At 50.2% G+C, this 18,311-nt stretch overlaps 3 protein-coding genes across 4 annotated transcripts in view; 1 reads left to right on the top strand and 2 right to left on the bottom strand.

Annotated features, from left to right (window-relative positions):
- The window catches only part of LOC119102346 (ATP-dependent (S)-NAD(P)H-hydrate dehydratase-like), a 3,051-nt gene extending 928 nt beyond the window's left edge, over positions 1-2,123 (bottom strand). Inside the window, exon 1 of the mRNA XM_037225715.1 lies at positions 2,115-2,123. Coding sequence (XP_037081610.1) covers positions 2,115-2,123 — 9 coding nt within the window. The remainder of the gene's footprint in view (positions 1-2,114) is intronic.
- Positions 2,124-11,431: 9,308 nt separating this feature from the next.
- LOC119102189 (uncharacterized protein C7orf50 homolog) lies at positions 11,432-14,274 on the bottom strand. Of its 2 annotated transcripts, none has more exons than XM_037225542.1 (3): positions 14,187-14,274; positions 13,039-13,472; positions 11,432-12,074 (listed from the first exon to the last, which is right to left on the bottom strand). In XM_037225542.1, exons 2-3 carry the CDS (start codon positions 13,408-13,410, stop codon positions 11,832-11,834), a joined length of 615 nt encoding a protein of 204 aa, XP_037081437.1. In that variant the 5' UTR covers positions 13,411-13,472; positions 14,187-14,274; the 3' UTR covers positions 11,432-11,831. The 2 variants fall into 2 exon arrangements, with proteins under 2 accessions (XP_037081437.1, XP_037081438.1); XM_037225543.1 differs by lacking the exon at positions 14,187-14,274 and adding an exon at positions 13,970-14,041.
- A 287-nt stretch (positions 14,275-14,561) lies between these two features.
- Positions 14,562-17,687, top strand: LOC119102345 (zinc finger protein 28). Its single transcript, XM_037225714.1, has 5 exons — positions 14,562-15,607; positions 16,060-16,343; positions 16,452-16,601; positions 16,803-17,465; positions 17,613-17,687. The coding sequence occupies exons 1-5, from the start codon at positions 15,484-15,486 to the stop codon at positions 17,685-17,687; spliced, it is 1,296 nt and encodes a 431-aa protein (XP_037081609.1). The 5' UTR covers positions 14,562-15,483.
- Positions 17,688-18,311: the final 624 nt, after the last annotated feature.

Here is an 18,311-nt window from a genome sequence, read left to right as displayed (position 1 = left end):
GTGTCATATAGCCCTAGGTGTGAAGTTTATAGCATCTTCCATCTGCTCAGCTGCGACATTATATGGCAGTCAGAATAAACACGCCTTTTTATCACGAGGGGAGGGGTGGCGTAGTATTGGTAGGTGCACCGCTCCAATTTTCTTTTTATCTTTGGATATAGATCTCACTCTATGTAACAAAGTGCTGTTTTTTTAGCTGCGATTTTTGCGTAGCTTGCCAGCGGAGTCCGGCAACATTGGTCAGAATTTGGCACCGTTCCAAATTTTTAAACTCAACTATGTCATGGCGCCAACCATTGTAATACTCAGCATAATAATAATCAACAATGATAAACAACACTAGACTATGTTTAACAACTCGTACTGTAACAATATACATTAACAATAAACATTGGACAATATTTAAATGAGATTAAGACTAAAAGCAAACTGCTTCATCTAGATACAAAAAACGAGATTTGCGCTGTAAAAATAACAGCGAGGGTGAGATTGTTCTAACCGTGGTGTAAATACAGTCTGACCTTGACCGCCGCGCGGTGCGGAGGTGCCTTCGAGCTCCTGGCCGGCCGCATGTGAGCCTGAGGCGGAACGTAGCCGAGGGTGCGTGGCGGGACATTCTTACCCGGTGTTGAACGGTGACTTTTAACGGACGCTGCCGATGTCTAGGATTGCCTGTACCTTTTGAGTAGTTGCCAAAAGATGTGTAGGTTATGGCCTCTATCGAGGACTCAGTTTTCAGCGACGCGGAGGCAGCGTCAGCGGACGAGCTGGCGACACGGAACAGAAGCCGTCAGACATCGAGCACGGACATGATCTCTTTGCTTGAGAAGAGGCAAAAGAAGTCTCCAAAAGGCAAGTCTCCTTTTAATGATGAACTCATGAGCTTCATCAAAGAGATCATTGAAAATATTATCGAGACAATTTTGGAAAAGGACATCGCAAGCGTGCCCACAACAATGGAAAGAAAGATCGCGTCCTCCTCCTCCTCCTCCTCCTCCTCCTCCTCTTTGTAATTGTCCTCCCAGAAGAGGACGATTGAAAATGGAAAGTGAGCTTTTTCGGAAGTCACAGACGTTTGATCACTTACAATATGAGCTCAAAAATTGTCGGAAGAAAGTACTGGAGCTGACAGAACGAGTTGATGATATGGGGGGAACAGCGGAGACCATAACCTACTTCTTTGGAACAGTAAATTTGGACAAACAAAGGAGGGAGGATACGTTAAGACTCAAACTCCCGAGATATTGAGGGGCGACTCCTTTGACAAGAGGACGCCTCTTGTCAGGACCGCAGACATGTTTTCTTCCCCAGAAGAAGACATGTCTGCGGCGCATAGTCTGTCAAGAGCGAACACAGTCATCTGCGCCTTCATGACAGAAACCTGCGTAACAAGATATATGTATATCGTCTGAAGCTAAAAACGGGTCTACGCCGTACGGCGATCTCCTATTTATGAGCGGGCTGCTGACCCGAGCGAAGCGTGAGCTCTTCGACCATCTACCAGGGACGAAAAAAGGCTACTGTTGGCGGTATTTACGAAAAATGGTTTCCCAAGCTATAAGATCACCCAGCAGTCCAGTACTGTCCGCGTTACGACGCAGCAAGATCTCGGAGATCTGCGCCGACAGTTGGCGGCCGCGGGTGGCGTGCCGGCTTCCACCGGCTACCGCGCTTTGGGCCTGCCTTTGGGTGGCGTTTCGCGGTGTTGCGGCGGCGCCTGGCGGTGTTCCGGCTTCGGCCGGCGGTGTCCGGCTTCGGCCGGCGGTGTTCCGGCGGCGGCTGGGCGTTTCCGGCGGCGGCTGGCGGTGTTCCGGCGGTGGCTGGCTGTGTTCCGGCTTCGGCCGGCGGTGTTCCGGTGCGGCCGGCGGTGTTCCGGCTTCGGCCGGCGGTGTTCCGGTGGCGGCCGGTGGTGTTACGGCGGCGGCTGGCGGTGTTCCGGCGGCGGCTGGCGGTGTTCCGGCGGCGGCTGGCTGTGTTCCAGCGGCGGCGGGCGGTGTTCCGGCGGCGGCTGGCTGTGTTCCGGCTTCGGCCGGCGGTGTTCCGGCAGCGGCCGGCGGTGTTCCAGCGGTGGCCGGCAGTGTTACGGCGGCGGCTGGCGGTGTTCACTCACTCACTTCGTTCATTTCGGCTGGCGGTGTTCACCTGACAGTGCCGGATCTCACCAGTATGGTTACGTAAGCTTCGATGGCATGGATCAGCCATATAAACCCGGCGCCGCAGCTGTCGCTGGCTGTAAACTACGCGCCGCTGCGTTCTATTTTTTCGGGGTGTTTTGTCAAGTGCCTATAATGATAGGCTGTGTTCCGTCTTTATTCCTCTCTCGCGCGTTTTCCTTCCTACTGGGTGGCACCCCTCGGCTAGAGAAGCACTCATGAATAGACGCAGCGCTGGACGCCCCGCCCCCCCCCCCCCCTTCCCTGTCGCCGTCAAGCCAAACATCAAAGCTCAGCATATTTTATGGTACTGCACCCTTCCAGTCTGTTCTTTGTAATGCTATGGATTCGATTGATCGACCTTTGGGCGGCGCCAGATTGTCTCCCGTGCTGGGACCGTTTCGCAGCTGATTCTGCAACCATTCCACCACTCGTGTGTTAAGCACGGATGCTCCCTCCCTCCACTGACACTGACCACTCCCACGTGACAACCATCCACCGCTCCAGCAGTCCAGCCGTCGGATCCTGTGGCAGCGAGCTGGCGTTCCGTGCTTCGGCTCACTTCGTCGCCGTGCGTTTCCTGGTTTCGACGAAGTCATTTGCACGCCGTGTGTGCTTTGCATTCGCTTATTGCCGTTTGCGTATGGTCGTTGAGGCAGTTAAGCTCTGTACGCTTCGATGCCCTTTTTCGTCGGGAGCTGCGCCAGCTAGTTTTTTTACCATTGGTGTGCTCATCCTAACTTATCTGCATCAGATAATGCTGCGTGCCATTACCATTGTCATTAAGTAAATTGCTGAGCTCAGCGTTATAAGCTGGAATGTTTGGAGCTTGAAAAATGACGGGAAACGAAGACCAATGTTCAGGCACATTCACACCGCGTACTCCACGCATATCGCAACAATCCAGGAAACGCACGCGACTCCAGCTTGTGAGTAGTGCTCGAGGAGCGAATAGGGTAGTGGCATTCTCCTCACACATGGTGACAACGTCTCGAAAGGAGTTTGCATACTCGTCCCACAGGGACTCACGAGTTTGATTGAAGCGATTGACACTCAAAATTATCGCGATCACAGGAGGGCTATGCTCATTAAGGTTGCATTCGATAACATCGTTTTCAACTTTTAAGTTTGTATACACATTCCTATGCGGTTAGGCAGCATCCTTGTTTAAATATGTTGAGGGATAGCTGAACGCTCAAGATGATCTATCCAACCTGATCATCGCGGCGGACCCAAACGTGCATCAAAGCGAGTTGGATGCAGATGGACCGCAAAGAGGAACACTACAACCGTCATAAATTTTGAAGGAAATAATCAGCGACTTTGGGCTGTTAGGCATGGGGGTGGCTCAGCCCTCAACAGAAACGATTCACGTGGCGGATTCTGAACTCTCTACAGGAATCTAGAATTGATGACTTTGTAATGAGCGGCACCATGGGTCTTTCTCAAAACGTCGCCCCTGGAGCAAAGAGCCGCCTGTCTTCAGCCATCATAAAGTCATAGCTTTGCATATAGAGGCAGCAAATGAGAGGCGTGGTCCAGATGTATGGAGGCTGAATAACAAGCTTTTAAGCGGTGACCTGTTAGCTGATGAGATATAGGATGAAATTCGTGCTGCTAAGAATAAAGAAGGTTATCCATGCTGGCTGTAGCAGCCTTCAAGTGCTGATTCAGATGTTGCTGAATAACGTTAGGCTGCTATGCGTACGAAAGGGCAAAGAACTAACTCCAGCTAAGCGAGACCGTGAAAAGGAAGAAGAGGACAGAGTGTCACTATCGCACTCATGTTTGAGAAGCTCCTGTGAGGAGAGCGTGGTTCAGAACTATAAAGAAGCTAAGGCAGAGTTAGAAAAACCCAAACCAGAAGCTGGAAAAAGAGATGCTCTTCTCCAAAGTGAACTGGTTAGAAAATGGCAACAAAACCTCCTTAATACTTTTTGGGCTGCTGAAGACACGAGCCAAAGACAAGGTAACCTGCATGCTACAGGACGAAAATGGCTCGTCAGTTCCAGGGGTAAACATATTCTCGAAGTTTCTCGATCGTCCTTCGTGGGGCTGCATGGCTGGAACACAGCTCCTGAGAGATACTTAGACTTCATTGAAGATATTCCACAACTGTTGAACAACGACCGTGCCCCATGCGAGGAAGAAACTACACGCGAAGAGTGCAAATACAGTTCAGATAAAATGGGTGTTCACAAGTTACCGTTGATATCAGGTTTTACAAAGGAATTTTCAGCGCTTCTGGGACGATTTTGGAGGTCTAATGACAGACTGCATCAGTGACATCAGTTTCAATCAGGTTTGTTGTTCATAACTTGAAGCCTGCAGAGGAGAGCCAAGAGCTGAAAAAAACAAACGTCCGATCTGGTGGCTTGACGTCATTTACAAAATAAGTGCCCAGGTTTTTATATACGCTTAGGAAAAGTAATCAAGAAATTGGTTACTTCGGATAAAAACGACTTCATTAAAGGCAAGAATGTTCGTGGTGACATAAGAACCATACAAGACGCTATTGATTATACCACCATTGACGACAGTACCGGCATATTATGTGTGATTTTAGGTCGGCATTCAAGTAACTGGAGCATGATTTCATATTTAACAGGTTGCGTCGATTCCATTTCGGAGATGATTTTATAAGATGGGTCTGGTAATTGTTCAAGTTGGCCATAATTAGCAGCGGTCTCACTCCCAAATCGTTTTCTCTTCAACGTGGTACACCGCAAGGGTGCTCTCTCAGGCGTGCTTTTTGCACCGGCTGTATAGATGCTGCCTATAAAGATGCGCTCTTGCATTCAAATCAGGGAAATCGCCAATTTGGGGCAGAACTAAGTGCCGCAACGTGCGGATCACACAACTGTATTTGTAGAAAAAAAAATGAAGAGTTCGAGAAATGCTAAATATCCTCAAAGACTTTGCTGAGGCATCCGGACTTGAATGGAATTTTAATAAAAGCAAGTCACTGTGGCTGGGCCGGCATCAGTCAAATCTGCAAACCGTATCTGGCAACCAAGCTTGCAGTTCAGTTAAGATTCCACGTCTTTGGTTTTCTGCAAAGACAGATTGTGCTGAAGAGACTCTAAATCTCATAATACGTGGCATTATGGGTGTGTTGGACAGGTGAGCACAAGGACATTTAACTATAAAAGGAAGAATAACAGTTGCCAAGATCTGATGTTTTCTAAGCTGATGTGTCATTTCTTGCGTGGCTATTCACAATCGTTTCCTGGTGCAAGTTCCAAATTTAGGCATGAAGTCTACCTGGTGTCGCAGACCACACGAGGTGGCCGTGAAATACTCTTCCTAAATGAAAAGCAAGGAGGCTTAGGAGCATCTTCTGTACATTGCATGCACGCCATCTCGTAGCTTTGCTAGATCGTCGGCCTGCTGCAGCGTACATCCAAGAGGCAGTTAATTTTTCAAAGACGTCTAGCTCCACTTCTCATCAGTGTACTGCTCAAGAATAGCTTTGGCAAAGAGAAAGCTGCTGGGTTAGCTGAAGAAGGGAAAGCTGCAAATTAAGCATTTTCTATTCAGACCTGCTCCGAAGATTACGAGCTTGGTTCTGCAAGCCTGAACCAGACCCAGCATAACTAGTAAGGGACGAGATGATATGGTTTAATAAAGGCATCCTGATTGGGTATTGTCCTGCCTTCCATCGCCACATGGGTCTGTGTGGTACACGATTCTTTGATGACATCATTGTCAGACAGAGGTGATTCTTAACGCACGACCAACTGCGTGCAAAATATCCCAATCGCAGGATGGACCTCCTAGGGTATCAGGGTTTAGTGAGTGCAGTTCCCACAAGGTGGAAGCTGTTGCTGATGGAAAGCGGGAGCTTGGAACGAATATCTGCAGAAGCGAGGGAAACATAAGTGCCCCTTAAATTCGGGCCACGAGAACAGCCACTTCATTAGCTGAACACTCAGCACTCAGAACAGCTGCTTTTCGTTGAAAGAGAACGCATTCTTTGGGATTAACGATGCGCGAACCAAATGCGTTCTACAAATGGGGATCGGTGGGCTTAGCCCCGGAGACATGGATAAAGTACCTCGAAATCGCCTGTCGCTGTTGTGCCTCCACCCAGTTACAGTCACTTTAATTTCATGTATTTTATTTTCATATACCCACTGGACGATCTTTGCACTTAACACATGTTATCGAATCACCAGCATGCACGTGCTGTGTGACAAATGATACATTAGTGCACTATTTTTTCAACTGCGGACCCGCGCGTGCCTTTCAGCGCAAGATATCAGCTTCTAACATCTGACACGCTAAAACCTCCAGAATCAAGCTTGACACGAGCACTGTGCTATTTACCGATCCAAACATCCGAGCCTACAGAAGCGAACGGAATAAACAGTGGTTCACGGAAAATGGCGGAGGTTTTGTGATGGTGATATGATCATATTCCAAGCAGGGAAGTCCAACGATGGTAGAGACACATTTAGTCGCGTAAGCATGGCGACGTGTAAATACGTTTTGCTCTTTTACCGGCATGTGCGTTGCTGCTCTGGGGGATGCACCGTCCCTAGCAGGATGACCTGACAATTGTCAATATTTTTACGCGCGGCTGACCGTTGTTGCGGCTTCTTGATTCTGAGGTAGTCACATCATAGTCCAGTACACGCTTACGTGTGTACTCGAGTGTTTGCGACAAATGTTGTGTTGGATGTTGTAGTGTGAAAAACTGTAGCGTGGAAAACGCATGTGTTATCAATAGGAGCGCCACATGCAAGCTATCATTAAATCATTGCTATGCGCACGAGGTTCGCGTAAATTTCCGTTAAAGGAATGTCTGTCATATCATGTAAAGCAGTTCAATTTCATGGGGGTTAGTTCTTCATCAGCATAAAAAGTGATAAGTGACCAGCCTATAAAATAAGTTTTACCTAAATGCGCAAGATTGCACTAGATTAAATGTCATAATTATCTGGCGCACACGGCGAGGCACTGTTCTGAAAGTTTGAGTTAATCCCAAAGCGTTGAGTTCCTCACACTGGTAAAATAACGTGGCTAAATCAAGGTAGAACACACCGACCACGGGGCTCCAGACGAAGCTCTAACTTTGCCAAATATACTCTTGAAAGGCGTAACAGACGCGAAAGCAATACTACTGTTCCAATAAATGGAGACATACAGTTATCCCAGTCTAACTTTGCTTGACTGCTTTCCTGGTCACATGTAATCTATCTTTAAAAAAATAGTTCGTAAAGGGGCAGTTTACAGACATTGCCTTTCTCCGAATCCGTGTCTGCAGTACGCCAAATGCTTGCAAAACGAACATATGTTGCGGCGCACAGACACACAGATCGACGTGGATGAAGCCCAACTTCGGTAGAGCGCTGAAGTTATACTGACCACATTCGTGATGTGGCGAAACGCGTGGTGGTAGCTTTGCCGCCCAGAATAACTATTCGCATATGGCTCGTCAAAGAGGGTCATTTGGTCATTGGCTTGATGGTTGTCAGCCTGGTTACAGGGCAGCTGATAGTCGTGTAGTCGCTTAAAACAACAAAGGTCCATTCGTTCTATTTGGATAAGGGACCGGATCAAAATTGATTCGTTGAGCCTGCATAACCACGATGGGATGGTAGGTTCGGAGTGCGACCAATATATCACGCCACCAAAGAATCAGATCAACCTGGTTCCAAGAAAATTTTCGTGTTCGTATTGCTTCTCACTTTTTAGCCGAACTGGACTTATAATCTAAACTTAGTATGCCGCATCAAAAACAATTGTGTTGCTCAATTTTTTTTTCTCACGAGACCTTGCATCAAAGCAATTTGGGTCGCAACTTCAAGTAAAACAAGGTTAGGTTCGTAGTCCACCATGGGGACCAAATGCCGCTCAGCATGAAATAGTCCGCGAGCCCGGTAAATCAGTGTTGTTAATGCTATGTTTGGGTAGTGGAGAGAAAAGCGTCAGGGCTTATGCGTGCCAGAAAAAATATTTGATTGAATTATTAAATTAATAATAAAAAATTAAATTAAAATAAAAAATAAAAAATTGAAAAGCAAAAAACGAAATGGTTGACCCCGTGCCATTGAGTACCCTCATTTGAGGATATTGTTTTGAGGCTGCGGGGTCAGGTTACCCCTATGCACTCTTCATGTCAGCACCACCACGAGGATGGGTCAAATGGGATAGTCTTGATGTGATGGCCAATTTTTCTAAACGCTTTTTAATATTCCGCCCAAAACTATTGGGGGAAAGGGCCCAAGCCAACCTTGGGAGCCCAACTCAACGTTGGGGGGCGGGCAGAACTCTCACAAAAGAATACAAATCGGCACCCGTAGGAATGAGTTTTCCGGTGAGATGATTCCGTGCGATATGTTTTCTACGCGAGCACCAAGTGGAGCTCGAAAGTTTTGTCTTTCTCCACAGCTTTGTTGGATCGGTCTGGCGTTGCAACCAAACTAAATCACCTTGTCCGCACGGACTAGGAGAGCTCTGGCGAAAAAGTTTCAAAGCACAACAGGCGGATTAAAATGCGTGGCAGCAGGATTTGAGATATTTTGCAGCGCACCATGACGTGTCAGGCCCAGGGTCACGCGATTCGTGGATAAGACGGATTATACGTCCCGTGCAAAGATTAACCAGTTGCATAGTGCAGCAAACCACTCTGGTGTACACGTAAAGCCCTACTGCAGATGGTCAGAGAAAGGGGTGGCGCATTCTTTAAGCACGCATACCGCTAACCCGCTCGCAGAGCTGGATGGTACCATGCGCTCTGACCATTACGCAAGGTGACGTGCTGTAAAACGGTAACACGTCCTGTGAGCCAACGCGTCGCGCAGAACTTTTGCAGATCACTTTGGGCTCACACCATTCACTTGCTGGCAAGACAACAGCAGGTGGAAGAGCTTCATCTGCGCTGCCACATCGCTGCCGCACATGAACGGCGCAAGCACGCCTCACAGCCCCAGGGTAGCGCATGCATGCCAGAGGTCAGGCCACACTTTGCGCGGCTCCCAGCCGTCACACAGCAGACCTCTGCCGCTCGGCCGGCACCGTCGCCCCGCAGCCGTGAGGTCGCATAGGTTGTGCTGCAGAGGCCGGCATCGCGGACGGATATGTGCAGAGGTGCGGCTGTTGACACGAGCGCCGACCGGCTCCATCGAACCCGTGGCTACGTCACACCGGCGGCTGCGACGAACCGCGCTGGATATGACTCCTAATCTGACGCATTGCGGAGGCAGTCGTGTCCGGTGAGCTGGACGTCGCATTGGGAGGGGGGGGGGGGCAACAAATCAGACCAATGCTTCGAAAATACGCCAGGTTTTCAACCATGCAAAGAAATGGATGATTTAAATGCAATCAATATTGGCGCTGGCGACTTGGTAGATTTATTCAGTACGATTACACTAATTCGATAGGTCCGACGTTGAAAACAGATTGCGTCAACAGTGTAAGTGGATGGGCTCTCGGGTGATTTCATATTTCAGTTTCCATTCAATCTGAGCCACATTCAGAGCCACAAGGTTTATTATTCGCCGGGACTGCGGGATTGCAAGACATGGGATGATGCTGCGACGAATGCTCCATTGGTTACCGGCCACATGACATCACGCAATCATCGTGTGACGCAAAAGACCTGCGCGCTTCATATCCGCAAAATGCAGATCCGGAGTGAGCGACTGCGCAATTTGATGGGGTGACGGGCCCGCAACGGAGCCGCACTTCGGCTCGCGCCAATTCGCTATCCGCTGTCAGAGGGCGCCATCTGGACTTTTGGCAGCACCCGACGCTGACCACCGGGGGGCCATTCTCCGCCCAAGCCCGGACATTATCGGTGCCAGCCGGGACCATTGTGCTTCCGGGACACTGGGTAGGAGAGGGGGAGGAGGGAAGCGAGCTCAAATCGTGGTCGACGACCGTGGGAAATGCTGATTTTTGCTGATTTGCTGATTGACAAATGCTGATTTTTCTTCGGCTTTTGGTGACTTTTGCGCCACTTCGAAACAAACTGACTGCTTGCTTGTTCAAGCTTCGTCTGTGGATTACGTGGGAGAGGAAAGGCGGGAAAAGATGTGAAAAGGCTCTTTACCTTAATTTTTCTACACCATGTACTTCATTGCTTACATTCCCTGGAACCGCACTTCAGCGTAATGTCTTACGTGTGGAGTGTTCGCTGTGCGTGAGAGTTAGGCTGTGAGTTTGGGGAGCTTAACTGCAAGTGGGGAGCTTAGCTGCAGGTGGGGGCTCGCCTGCAATCTCAGCCCCCCTCCCCCAGCCAGCCAAATATAACCATACGTGGCCAGCCCTTTAGCCATAACGCATCCAGCGACGTCGCGATAGCGTGGCTCTTCCATGCGGAGGAATTCCGTATTTTTGTCTTTGACCGCGATGAGCTCCGCTGTAACACTCGCACCGTACGCCCTCGTCCGCCGCTGCTGATTTTTCTGCTGGGGGCGTGGCAAGGCCGTGCGATGAGCGCTTTAGCCCGCTGTTGTGCCGCGCCGGTGTCGGCCCGCTCCGCCGTCCACCTCTGCCGCTGTTGATCTTCACTACTGTGTCACCTTGTGTCGGCCTCAACAGGATCAGATCAGATCAGACTCCTGCATTTCAGATCAGACTCTCACAGAAGAGCCGGGCTGTGAAATCCACCCACGATGACTATCGTTTCGTTACATGGCATCGTAGTACTCATCTACCAGTACTCTGAGTTACTGCAGCCATAACGAATCTAGCCTCACTCGACTGAAATTCTCTCACCGATTGAACCATACGCCGCCCTTTGCAATGTATAGCCGTGGTATAAAAGAACGACAGGTCATCGGCTGCAGGCTGTGAGGGATCCGTTCGTTAACTCATTCCGACATTAGGCACATGGCCGCGACTGAGCCCACGCTGTTCGGTTACGCCGCTGTGGGTTTTCCGATGACCGACGGCGGGCGAGCGTCATTGTGCGTCTGCTGCATGTACCTGCTCCCCTCGTTCAGAAATACAGTGCAACGCGAGACGATTACCTCCAAACAGGGCGGGAAAAGCGAATGCGTACCACCTTGGACAATGAATTGTCATTCCGGGATACCCATCACACAATGCTTCATTCCGAAATACCAGTGAAATTCCATAAAATATCAACTTTAATGCGTACCAACAAATTATCCGCTGGCTGCATATTTTTGCACTCAAGGATGGTGACGCTGAAGGGCTCCGAAAATCATCAGCCCTATGTATCCAGCTCTCCAGTTTTGCTGTTTTCGCATTTCATTAAAATCTCGTAGTTGCCACAAATAACACGATCAATGTAAACGACACACGAGTCGTCGACATGCATTTCAAACAAACATAAACACCTGGTAGAAGCTTCCGGCATCTTGCAGTCCACTGTCACCGACGGACGGCGAAGCGCGGCAACCTACCCCGCCTCCCAACAGCGCAAATAACAGCACCGCGGAACAGCTCCTTGCGCGTCGGAGAGCCCCACCACCGACCGGGGGAACGCTCCACACACGTCGAGCACGAGTCCAAAACCACGGGAGTTCTGTCACGGCGGACAGATCGACAGATCGAGGCCATACTGCCGTGCATCGCTCGCTCCCATCATCCCTCGCCACCGGTGGTCCGGTCTCGGGACGCGCCGGTCGACCCCGCGGCACGCCGTCTTGTCCGCTTGGCTGACATGCCGGGTTCACACCCGCCCACCGCCGCCACCGCGGGTCACTCCTCGTCATCGCCCATGCTCTGGAGGAGCCGGCTGGCGCGTCGGTACGCCCGCTTGGAGGGCTTGGCGCGGCCGAGCGCCTCGCACGCCTGCTCGCGGCTCTGGCCCTCGGCTCGCAGCGACGGCCACCGGTCGCGCGCCTCCACCACGGCCAGCAGCTCGTCCGAGAGGCGGCGACGGGCGGCGCCGCGCACCGACGCCGCGTACTCCATCACCAGCGGAAAGTCCTCCCGGCTAATCTGAGGGTCAGCCATGGGTCACGGGGGTCACACCGACACCGAGTACTCCATCACTGACGTGAAAAATCCTCTTGTGTCCTTACCATGATACGGTATGTAACGATACTTTAAGAAAGCCGACTGATTGTACGTGAATTTATCGCAAAACATTGTGCTAGCTGCATCAGCAGTCAGCACATCTGAAGAAATGCTGCTGGCTTTCTAAGGGGCACCAAAACTTTTTTCCTTAATACAACTCTGGATTGCAGCATTCCAATGCGCTATCTTCAACCAACATGCACAATATTCTCCCACATCATAATTCCTCATCTTACCAAAACTGCAAACATGAAAGGGTATGTGCTAGCTCTCTCCACACAATGTCACGCACACATCGCTTCACGCCGAACAAGCCGGGATGACGAAGTCGGCCAGATTTTTTGGGGGACAGTTTTTTTTGGTGTTGAAGGACTTAATTCCAGCTTCTCATCAGATGAAATTGCGCTTTCAGCGCCCACGCTGAGCAGCGCTCGTTGCGTGCACCCTTTCCCCGCCATCCGATCATGAAACTCGGGGCGATGTCAGAACTTTGCCGAAAAACTCAACGTACCACAACATTCTACACAGCCCATCCTGCTCTCCGTCGTCACCTGACATTTAGCGCGGACTTTGCCACTGACTGCGGGTCATTCCCATCAGGGATAGATAGTGAGTGCTTTGAGCCCACCGCACCACAGGTGTACATGTCAAAAGGCAAATGCTCCATGTGAGTTAACAGCACAGCTTTTGCCAGCAGCCTTGAAGACTTAGTGAAATCAACCAGTTGGAACAAGAAACAGACTCAGCACCAATCATAAGCAAACAATATGATAATTCCACTATTCAAAACTTAACTTTTGTGGCATTTCCCGGTCAGAGTTGCCTGACTTTAGTGTTGTCCAGGAGATTTGCCTTACTTTAGTGTCATCCAGGAGATTTGCCTTACTTTAGTGTCATCCAGGAGATTTTGCAGAATCCAAGCCTGCACCAGCTTTTGAAACTTCCAGTTGTCCTTATCTTCCTTCCATTGCTGCACGTATGCCACAGCATATTCTGGGGATGTTTTCTTTGTGGAAGAAACTGCAACCTCTTTATGTGCATTCAACTTTTCTTTCTTGACTCGCTGCTTCCGCTTTTCCCTTTTCATGAGTTTGTTAGCTTCCTTAATTTTTTTCTGCTTTTCCTTCTGAGCATTACTCTGATTTTTTAGCAGCTGCTCTGATATGCTCTTAGAGACAACTGGGAGTGATGTGTCTGCTTCAGCACTGGTGTCATGTGCTATTTTTCTTCGCTTTGCAGACTCTGCCTTTTCTCCCATGGTTGCCCTTGCTTGCCAGTCAACAGTGTTGACATAAACCTGTGGGAATCACTTCACACCACCTGGAACCAGAGCATAAATTTTTGTGAGCATTATTTACTACCAACTGTGAATAAGTATGGTGGAAAAGAACAATGCCAAATTGTTTTTCTTGGAATGGCTGTTGCTGATGAAAAAGACAGTGACCAATATAAGCATGAAATGAATGAAACTAACTACTGTGCTCAGCTAACCTAATGTAACTATTTATGGTGCATTACAGTTAAGTGCAATAAGGGACAAAAAGTACAGCATTACCAACTTACACAACATAATTTCCCTTCCCTTTCCTTGATCCTGATATCACAACCACAATGATATTGCTATCATCATCATAACTGATGCAATGGCCAGGTCAATTAAGCTCCTACTTTGCAAGCAGGAAATAAAATTTGGCAGCTACACATTGTAGTGCTTATGACCACATAAATGATAATATTGGGGAATTCTGATCTTATCCATTAAAGGTCAAACATGGTCACAATATATCAAGCCAATAATACTGGTAGCTGAAAATTACCTGCATTATAGCCTGGCTAAGTTTAAGCCAAGCTTGACCAAATGGGCCATGCACATGAACAATGCCTGAAAAATTGCAACAAGTTAAAAACATAATGGTGGGGTACTGCCATCTTTGTAGACAACCTCAGGTCTGGGACTATTCATACACTTTCAGTAAGTTAAATGAAATTATGCACAAAATTCATGCCTTCCTTTCACCCCACAACGCTCGTTACCTTGGACCGACCCAGTCTTAAGGCATTAAGCCTAGTGCTATAGCCTTGGATCGATAGGACACTACACGTGCTTGCCGAAAGGTTTTTTCCTGCCCCCTAAATGAAAATCCTGCATCATGAATGCCGAAATTTCACGGTACTAATAGACTGCCACGCCAAAACTGATTGCCTACGCAACTAGCTCATTTATCCCGTTTGTGCTTGATATATCAGCAATATAGACCATTAGGATTCTGCATAAAATAAAAAAGAATGGCATAAGCGCACAAATATTTGGGGTAAACATCAGAAACATATCACATTTCCTTCAAAAACTGGCTGCACACGAAGGTGCCAGCTGGCCTTGCCCCGCCGGGAAAGCCTTGATGCATCAGCATCGTGCAAAGGAGGCAATTAAATATACGATTTGTCATAGGTTGGGTCAAAGCTATCTAACGGGTTGGGTCGACGGTTGGCTTTTTGCCGTGTCCTGTAACTATGTGGTGTTGTGTCATTAGTGCTGTAGATCGGTGTTTGCTGTCGCTATCGTAATTGCCATGGCTTGAATGTAATTTATAATCCAATGAATAAAATGTTTCTGTTTGGTAATTAGTGTCGTGAGGAAAGTTCATTGACATGCGACGTTTTTGTTATATTTAGGTGAAAATATCCACATTTACTACATGAAATAGGCATTGCATTAAGCAAGTGAGATAAATCATGTCATGAACATAGATGGTGAGGCACAGTTGACTAAATAGCCCTCTAAGAAGGTGTGTTTGGTTTGATTTAGCCTAAGGAGTAACAGCTAGTTATTTTTCATTCATGGCAGACTGACTGAGGTGAGCCATGCATTCATTGGCTTGGTGTGTTATTTAAAAGCAGCTGTGGTTTTAAATGTCAGGCAAATTTGGCTTGCATTCTGTTAGGCCCTCTCGGAATGGCTGTGCTTGGGGTGTCTTGATTATATATGCAAATCTGCAGGCTGCATTATTGGTATGTTCAAATTAATACCTTGATGTGAATAAAAAATGTAATTTATCATGTACCAAGTTATCTGCACAGAATTCTGGGGGAAAATGAAAATATTCTGATAATGCTAAGTTTTGGATTTTTTGCACTACTTGAAACAGCCATGTGTGAATGCTGTTGTCTACACTATTGCAGTTTTGCTGGGAGTCTGCATGCACCATACTTCAACCAGACTGACAACATTAGCATTCCTAGGAAGTACTGTAGTTCTGTGGGTGTTTGTACCAACTGAGGCTTGGCCATTTCAGAGAGAAAAAAAAAACACTCAAACTTGCAGGTCATCTCCATGTTAAAAATGGATGCAGATTGCAGTGATACTGCCATTATACCTATCTTGCCTACATGTTGTTTCATATGCAACTCATCTGAGGCTGAAACAGATGTGAACCATTCCATCATTGAAGACACAGGTAAGCAATCAATAGCATGTTCACCATATGAAAAAATGTTGTCACCTAAAATTAATTTTGGGAAATCTTCACACTTCTTGCAGTACCTGTCTGAAAAGGGAATGCAGAGCATCATAAATAAATAGCATTTATACTGATATTTACAAAATGTTATCTGCTGTGTCTGGTTGGTCATGCATTCTGCAAGTATTTGCAATTATTATAAATGTCAGGTGATGTTTCCTGGATCTGCTGTGAAGACAGCTTTAAGGCTTTTTTGCAGCTCCCAATAATTTTTCATAATATACTGAATAAAAGCTGTTCTGAATAAGCACCAGGCTTTCCCAGATAGCTGTACTTTATACTCTTCCTTACAACATATGTGTTTTGATAGTCTGCAACTAGTATTTACTGCCATCTGTCTCAGCTTGTCACCTGTTTGGGCGCCGACCACTGTGCGCTGGTGTCCGCAGGCTCCTCACTGTCAGAGCTGGTGCAGCTGGTGCTGCCGGACAGCACAGACGAGCTGCAGCTGATATCGGCAGTGTGCGCCTCGTGCGTTGGCCTTCTGGCCGAGTATGACCAGCTGCGGCTCGGCCAGGCGCGCCTCGCTGACCACGTGCGCAGCCAGTACGCCTCCAGCCAGCTGGCGCGCTCCTCGCTCGACGTCATCATAGAGATGGGTGACAACCGGGTGACGGTGCCGTACGGTGTGTACCGCGAGCACCGCGCGGCCGGGCCGACGGACGCGCCCGCTGTCGGTGAGGAGCCAGCGCCACTGCCGCCGCCGCCGCTCTCCCCTCCACCGCCACAGCCGTCTGGCGTCGCGGAAGCGGCGGCCGCCGAGGCGCCGCCGCCGGCAGAGCCTCTGCCGGCGGCCGACTCGCTCGACCTGGAGATCCACGTGCAGGGCGGGCGGCTGTGCCACGTGTGCGACGCGAGCTTCGGCACGTTCGGCGAGCTGGCGCGCCACCTGCGCGCCGCGCACCAGCTGAGTAGCAGCGAGATCCGCGCGGTGGCGCTGCGCGCGCCGCCGCCGACGGAGGCGGCGCCGGCTCGGCCCGGCCGGCGGCACGTCGCTTGCCCGCTCTGCGCTGGGCAGCGCGTGTTCGCCACGGCCGAGAAAGCGCGCGCGCACCTGCTGCTGCGGCACCGGTCGCGGCTGGCAGCCGGCGCGCCGCTGCCGGCCGAGCTGGCGCTGCACCTGTGCCGTCAGTGCGGCGCCGCTTTCCGGCGCGCCGACATGTGCCGCAAGCACGAGGCGACGCACCGCGCGCAGGTCAGCGCGCACCGCTGCGAGCTGTGTGGCAAGACGCTGTGCTACCGGCACGGCCTCAAACGTCACCTGCAGAGCCAGCACGGCCTGGCGGCTAAACACCCGGTCGTGGTGCGCGCTGCCGGCCCAGCCGCCGCCCGCACGCCCTGTGACCAGTGCGCCGAAGTGTTCGCCGACTACGGCAAGTACCTGTTCCACTGCCGAAGCGTGCACCTGCAGGAGCCGGACGTCGGCTTCGGCTGCGAGTCGTGCGGGCGCCGCTTCGAGAAGCGCTCCGAGCTGCGGCTGCACCGCGAGACGCACCAGGACACCAGCTACTCGTGCGTCACGTGCGACAAACACTTCAAGACGCGGCTCGCCTACCAGAAGCACGCGCGCGTGCACAGCGGCGGCGGCTGGCGCTGCGAGCACTGTAACAAGGTGTTTGACACGCGGCCCAATCTGGCCACCCACCTGCAGACGCACTCGGCGCGGCGCGCGCACGCCTGCGCCGACTGCGGCGCCACCTTCAAGTTCGGTCAGACGCTGGCACGCCACCGCGCCGTGCGCCACTCGGGCGCCACGCCGCGCTACGTGTGCGACGTTTGCGGCAAGGCGTTCGCGGTGGAGCACAGCCTGAACCTGCACCGTAGCCGCCACGGCCCAGCCACACACTCCTGCCCGCGCTGCCCGGCCAAGCTGGCCAACCGGCCGGACCTGCAGCGCCATCTGCGGCGGGCGCACGGCGGCGCCACCGTCGACCCGCTGCAGAGGGCGCTGCTAGCGCTCGGCTCGAACGCCGCCGACGCTGGTCCGGTCGACGTCACGTTCGAGGTCGACCTGTGATGCTGCCGGTACGCGTTGTGCCCGTGCATGGTGTTGGAGTGTGGCAGGGTGCTGTGCTGCAAGGGGCTGTGATTTTTTTGGTGTATATTGTCAACATTGTGTGAGATGTATTTTGTACCTGTGATTTCAGGCTGCTTAAACGGCTGCATGATTTCAACGTCGAAGCGTTCCATAAAGTCAGTTTTTTTGCGAGCACTTTCATCATTGTTGTCATTTGTTGCATGGGAGCTCACAGTCAGACCTCAGAGCAGTATGAACATGAATGTTTTTGTAGCCACTTTCTGAAATGCCAGCAAGAAGCAGGAAATGCATTAAACAATGGGTGAGCAATCTGGATAGTACTTGGCTGTCATGCAAGGATCGCTGGGTATATCGGTGTGAATCAGCTGGTGTGAACAGCTGAGCAGGCTAAGATATTGTGGCCTGTGATGGGAAGTACACATAAAAGTTGGGTCTCTGAGCAGATTGAAGGAAGATGCGGTCAAGACGCGTTCTGTCATTGGTATACGCATTTTCATGAACTTTGGGCTACTGTGGGTCGCTTACCACCTGCTCGCACCATTCATGATGGAGGCAATGAACGTCTCTTTCGCGCGACCCTTGAGTTACGAGTCAGTAGGTTTG

The sequence above is a fragment of the Pollicipes pollicipes genome, unplaced genomic scaffold, assembly GCF_011947565.3.
Source record: "Pollicipes pollicipes isolate AB1234 unplaced genomic scaffold, Ppol_2.1 Scaffold_5724;HRSCAF=6776_pilon_pilon_pilon, whole genome shotgun sequence".
In the NCBI taxonomy this organism is placed as follows: domain Eukaryota; kingdom Metazoa; phylum Arthropoda; class Thecostraca; order Pollicipedomorpha; family Pollicipedidae; genus Pollicipes; species Pollicipes pollicipes.
The sequence above is the reverse complement of the archived record's forward strand: the minus strand, read 5'-3'. Positions and strand labels throughout refer to the sequence as shown.